The sequence below is a fragment of the Temnothorax nylanderi genome, unplaced genomic scaffold (genome assembly GCF_030848795.1).
Source record: "Temnothorax nylanderi isolate EJ_2023f unplaced genomic scaffold, tnyl_v1.0 TNYL_tig0460_pilon, whole genome shotgun sequence".
Lineage (NCBI taxonomy): Eukaryota > Metazoa > Arthropoda > Insecta > Hymenoptera > Formicidae > Temnothorax > Temnothorax nylanderi.
In genome coordinates this window covers 21,817-28,332 of record NW_027249522.1, presented here as the reverse complement: position 1 = coordinate 28,332, position 6,516 = coordinate 21,817, and the positions used below count along the sequence as shown (strand labels likewise).

The following is a 6,516-nucleotide window of genomic DNA, read 5'->3' as shown; positions in this document are numbered from 1 at the left end:
TAACTTGGCCGCAGAAGGAGGTGAACGCGCGCCACTTCTCCTCTCCGCGCGCCTCGACTGCCGCGATCAGAACAGCCGAGGGGAAGAGGTCATCTCCGACCACCGCCCGGAGAACACGACGCTCCTCGTCCCACGCTGGGCAGGACTCGAGGGTATGCTGCGCCGTGTCCACTGCCTCCGGGCAGTGATGGCAGCCGGTGGTGTCCTCCTTTCCAATTCGACACAGAAACTCCCCGAAGCAACCGTGCCCGGAGAGCACCTGCGTCGAATGGAACGTCAATCCACGTCCCCTCCTCTCGGCCCATTCTCTTAGGACCGGCTGGACGGCTCTGCGTATCCTCCTCCCGGAAGTCATGCGGGGATCCGCAATTCTATCCTCCCACTCCTGGAGGAGGATCTCCCTGCCTTGCAGTTTCAGCATTGTCCTCTCCCTGGGCAGAATCACGCCGCCCAGGTTTTTCGCCTCCTGCATCCGCCGATAGGTCCTCGCGTGTGACCTCGCGAGGAGGTCGATCGGCGGAATGCTCGAGAGGGCAGTCGCCCCTGCGTGCGAGACGGTCCGGTACGCTCGGGACGCCCGTTGTGCGATCAGGCGTTAGACGCCCACGAGCTGCCTCATTAGCGCCGGGTTCTCCGCTACCTTCTCTGCCCATATTGGCGCTCCGTACAGCAATACCGAGTGTACCGTCATCGCGTACAGGCGACGCACGCGCCCGCCTGCCCCGCCCAAGTTGGGCAACAACCTGGCCAGGCTGTTTGCCATGGCCTTGGCCTTGGGGACCGCACGGGCAACATGCGTGCCGAAACTGCTTGTGCAGCCCAGCCATACACCCAGGTTTTTGATGTCCAGGGTGATGGGGACGCGGATTCTTTCGATATTGAGGCTGAGCCCCTTCGGTCACCACCGCAGACCGCCATCCCAGAACCATGCGGCCTGCGTTTTCTGCGGGGCCACCCTCAGGCCCAGCCCTTTGATCGCTCTTACCACCGAGGCTGCCGCTGCGTTGGCCAGTCTCCGTGCTTCCTCCCACGTCTCCCCGCTGACCCCCAGGTACACGTCGTCCGCGTACCCGGTCAGCCAACAGTCAGCGAAGAGAGGCACCCGGAGGACCCGGTCGTAGGCCATGTGTTACGTCCACCCCCCACCACACTCCGGGAAAATTTAAAACATTTCTTTATAAGAACAAATACCAGATAAGCTGGGACCTGACCGAACCGCTTCCCGGATCTGGCATCCTAACAGTAGATAGACTATGTGAGTTCTAGGCCACTAACGAAAAATTACCATTTACCGACAGTAGAAGTTACCATAACTAAAAGTTACCATTTACCATAAGCAGAAGTTACCACTTACCGACAGTAGAAGTTACCATAACTAAAGGTTACCATTTACCATAAGTAGAAGTTACCACTTACCGACAGTAGAAGTTACCATAACTAAAAGCTACCATTTACCATAAGTAGAAGTTACCACTCACCGACGGTAGAAGCTACCATAAGTAGAAGTTACCATAAGTAGAAGATATCATAGATAAAAGTTACCATAGAGTAGAAGTAAGACCGCGTAAGTAAGATCACTTATCATCAACCATCGACTAAGCAAGGCCATTCACCACGAGTAAGGCTCATCATAACCACAACTTACCCACCAATAGATGTATACGGTAGATTTAACATAAACAATAAGTGTTCACAATATCCTTCTCGAAAATCCACCATAAGTATCTAACTCCCAAATCCCCGTAATCCTTCTTCAGACCCTTCCAGAAAACTCTCGGCTCAACAAGTCATACGACTGCACAAAAGAGAAAGCGAAGGTGGAAGCAAAAACGCAACCCTTCCCTCGAGCACGAAGGAAGACGGAAAACATGACCATATAAGGAGAGAAATCAGGGACCGATGACGCAATACGGTCCTTCCATCTCTCAACCCTTCCACTCGACCACCCTCGCCACCGAAGATGGAAAAACATGACCATATAAGGAGAGAAATCAGGGACCGGACCGATGACGCAACGAAACCCTTCCACTTCTCAACCCTTCCACGCGATCTTTTCCCGCCGCCAGGAAAATGGAATATAAGGACGAGCATCCCGAGGGACGCTCTCAGTCTTAGTCTCGGTCTCAGTCGCAGTCAGTCAGCCAGTGCTTCTCTCAGTTATCCTTCGAACGCAGATTCGATACTTGTCTCAGTGAGCATTACCACATTCTTCCATACCCTTCTATATCCGAAGACTTCCATATCCTCCTATATCCGAAGCCTCAAGTATCACGCGTATACTCAATAATGTTAAGTGTCCGATATTGTAACAGTTGTAGAATTATCGTGTGAAACTATAAGAATATACCAGTGTTTAACGAATCTTCGTGTGATCTCTCATCAACCTTAACACGCCCCACTCCCACTGGGTAGCGCTAATTCGTTGGCAGTATTAATTACTTAGTACCAACAAGGTACCACGTCACCGGTCCTCCCCTTGCATTACATCTGCATACGAGGCAGTGCTATACGAGTGGCACGCTATCGTCCGTAGGTGTTCGGAAAGAGGCAGTGCTATACGAGTGGCACGCTTTCTCGCCGTAGCAACAGGGAATCAACCAAAGACGTTTCATTTCCGCGAATATTTATATTGTTTGGCTAAAGCAAATGCCAAGGTGTCGCCAAGGAGGAATTAAGTGGCGTACCCGCCGATTAAACCGTCTCCTACATACACCTCCCTCTAACACCATACTGGGAGTCGAATTCGCGGAACAACCCGAGTACGAAGCGTATTTCGCCGCGAATTCCGCGCGCAAGGCGGACGAAAAACTCAGTGCTAACCGCGAACACCGGCACGCGAGTGTTAACGATTCCTCAACATACATTCCACTCTCGAAAGAGGAATCCCGAACGAACTACCGTGCGCTTAAAAGTGAGTCTCACCCGAGTTGTCAAGTGAACCTCGAAAGCCGCCCGTACCGGTTGACCTGCATTACGGATGAATCTGACCACCTCCCGTCGGAGGAACTGATTGAGCGCATCAGGAAGGACGACCCCCGCCGGAGCTACTACTCGCGACGCCGCGCGGAGATCCTGTATCTATACGGCGCCGCCACACCTGAGCATTGGGGGACCGCGGACCACCCTCTAGAACTCGAGTAAAGGTAAGTGCCGACGCCCCTAAATTTAATTAACTGACATGAGTGAGCCCCCATCACGACCTGCTACCCGGCGACTCTCCCCCTTAGTCTCTCGAATCACGCGCCGGAATTGGTTATCCCGCGCGATCTGTGTATTTACGTTGGGTTATCAGAATCGGAATAGTAAACATTATCTCTGCGAATCGTGCTACCGCGACTTAACCGCGCAACAGCGCAGTCACTACGAACTCCTGATCCGACATTACATGCACATCGGTTTCCGGTACAGATTGGAAGAGTGCGACGCGTGTGACGTAATAATCGGCGAGATCCGGGAACCCTCGGGGTGTACCACGTGCTCGGAAATATACCTCGACGTGACGCGCTCGGTGACGCACGAGGGAGGGCAGCAACATTTAGATATAGAACCCACTATTATAGCCATCTCCCAAATCAGGCGTTAAGGTCGAGAACGCTATTACCAGTATTCCACGGTCGGTAAATCGAGAACGCTATTACCAGTATTCCACGGTCGGTAATTTGAAAACACTATTACCAATATTCCACGGTCGGTAAATTGAAAACGCTATTACCAACATTCCACGGTCGGTAAATCGAGAACGCTATTACCAACATCCCACGGTCGGTAAATCGAGAACGATATTACCAACATTCCACGGTCGGTAAATTAAAAACGCTATTACCAACATTCACACGGTAAGTAAATCAAAAACCGCCATTACCGACACCCTACGGTCAATAAAGAGATGATCATTGTTATCAATGCACGCTGTTACCGATGTGCACCAGGCACCCGGTCAGTCGTCGCCCTCCGGGAGTAATATCTCCCCCTAGTCCGCTCAAAGTTTGGTTAATGAACGGGATTTGTGTATACACGTTGTTCTTCCTAAATAAAACTACCGATACGATTATTTGTGAGGATTGCCTACTTAACAATCACCAAGCCACGCGATCAGAATTCGAAGGCACCCTCTGGCACTACGTACAGTACGGTCCGCGAACAGAATTTAATACGTGTTCCGCCTGCAACAAAACCTTGGCCGACTACCGCCCCGCGCTCGAGTGCCACTATTGTACCGAAGTCGAAGAGATATTCGAACGGTACCTTTTAACATCACGCGAAGAACCGCATAACCAGGCTTCCCCAGTAAGAATTCGAATTGGAGCGACTCGTTGGTAACGGGCCCGGATAGCGAATTGCCCCGGTCGCGGGTATCCCCGGGTAGAGCCCCTCGGCTTAGCGACCCGACAAAGCGACCTGCTCCCGTCAGAGATCCGAGTACCGCGCCGCGGCCGCGATCCCTCGGGACGTGACACATGATCCAGAGTAGGGGTCCTAAAACGGACCCCTGTGGCACTCCGCAGCCCACTACCCTAGTCCTCAGGACCCCCTCACCGTCCGTGAACATAAGGCCCCTGTCCCGGAAGTAATCGGCTATCACCCGTACCATGTACGGCGACACGCCGAGTTCCAAAAGGGCCTCTCCTATTACCGGCCAGGGCAGGGAGTTGAAGGGGTTTTGGACGTCGAACCCGACGCCCAAAAACACCCCACCCTGGCTCGTGACCTTTCCCACGCGGGCTATGATACGCGTGATTGCGTCGATGGTCGACCGGCCCGCGCGGAAACCAAATTGGTCGTCGGAGATGCCCCGACCCTCTCTCCGGGACAGTTGCTGGACGAGGCGTTCGGCGATGATCCGCTCGAAGATCTTACCGACCTCGTCCAGCAAACAAATCGGACAATACGCCGATTGGGAGTCCGCGGGTTTTCCTACCTTGGGAAGCAAAACGAGACTGGCCCGCTTCCATCCTTTGGGGAACCGGCCGGCTTTCAGACACGCGGTATAAATGCGCTGTAGTCTGTCGGCCAGTCCCCCAGCGACCAAGACCCAAGCCCTCCCGGGGATTCCGTCCGGGCCAGGCGCCTTGCGTTGCCTGACCCGTTTTATTGCTCGCTCCAACTCCTTCCCCGGGACCCGCAGTTCCTCGTCCCACTCGGGGACATGAACCTCCGGGAAGAGGACGGCGCCGCCGTCCCCCTCCGGGAAGAGTGTATCTACGACTCTTCCCGCGAACTGGGGGTCCAGGGTTTCCGTGAGCGGGGGCGTCCACGGCCTCAAACGGTCAAGCACCAGTTTGTAGGGACGCCCCCACGGATCCTTGTCCAAGGAGTGGAGGAGCTCTCCTCAGGAGCGCTCCTTGGCCGCTCTTATCGCACCGGAGAACGCTTGACGGGCAGCACGCCAGGCCTCTCCGGTCTCCTCGACACAGCGACCTCCGCGCCCAGCTTTAGCGCGGAGCCACTGACGCATTTTGTGGACGGACTCTTGCCTCAGCTCCGCGATGGCGTCCGTCCACCAATACATAGCTCTCTTCGGGGGGAGCCTTTTGACGCGGGGCATCGCGGCGTCGCAGGCCCGGGACATGAGGTTCCGCAGCCGGTCCACCCCGTCGTCAACGTCGAAGGCCCCCTCGTCGCCCGCGTCTTCGCGCGGCTCCTCCTCGTCGTCCGCCCAAGTGAGCCCGATCACCGCTGCTCGCAGATGATCGGGACTCAGCTTTTTGAGGGCCCATCTCCGTTTGGACGCCTCTATCTCTCGGCGTCGTGTCAGTACTTCTTGGGAGGCGGCGTCGACCACCATCTCAATGTGACGGTGGTCGGACAGGGTTTCTCTCCCCGTTGCCACCCCCCAGTGTCCGATCCTGCGCGCAGCGGGGGGACTCGCCCACGTCAAGTCCACGATGGACTCCCCCCGTCTGCGTAGACACGTGCTGGCCCGGCCCGTATTTATAAGGACCAGGCCCAGGCCCGAGGCCCACCCCTCCAAGTTGCGACCTCTTTGATTCGCGGCGGGGGACCCCCAGAGAGGGTTCTTCGCGTTGAAGTCCCCCGCCACGATTATTCCGCCGGGCGACGCAAGGAGATGCCTGCGCACGCACGCGTGCATATCGTGCAGCACCCCCTCGAATTCCGCCTGGCTCCACCTCGGGGGGGCGTAAACGCTCATCACAGAGACGAGCCCCCAGCGGACGACCACGTATCCCACGCCTCTCTCGCTCATAGAGCAGGGGGGGATGCAGCGTGTCCCTCCACATTACGGCGGCAGAGCCCGTGTCGTCCATTGCCCAGCACGGATGGTTGGGCGGGACGCGCCACGGCTCCACCACTACTCCTAAACCACACCCGCGCTCCGCCATCGTCTGCAGGAAGAGATCCTGGGCGGCGCGGGCGTGGTTGAGGTTCGACTGTAGATGGCGGAGGGGAGGCATTTACGAATCAATCGGTAGGTCCTCCGCCTCCACCTCCATGTCTCCGGCTTCCTCCGTTGTTTGCAGAAGGGCAGTGCCTTCTTCCGAGCCGGCCGAGGGTTTG

At 56.0% G+C, this 6,516-nt stretch overlaps 1 protein-coding gene across 1 annotated transcript; it reads right to left on the bottom strand.

Moving 5' to 3' along the window:
• Nucleotides 1–595: 595 nt before the first annotated feature.
• Nucleotides 596–5,785, bottom strand: LOC139783002 (uncharacterized). The gene is made up of 3 exons (XM_071722120.1): nucleotides 5,475–5,785; nucleotides 4,488–5,258; nucleotides 596–806 (listed from the first exon to the last, which is right to left on the bottom strand). The coding sequence occupies exons 1-3, from the start codon at nucleotides 5,783–5,785 to the stop codon at nucleotides 596–598; spliced, it is 1,293 nt and encodes a 430-aa protein (XP_071578221.1).
• Between the last annotated feature and the right edge of the window lie 731 nt (nucleotides 5,786–6,516).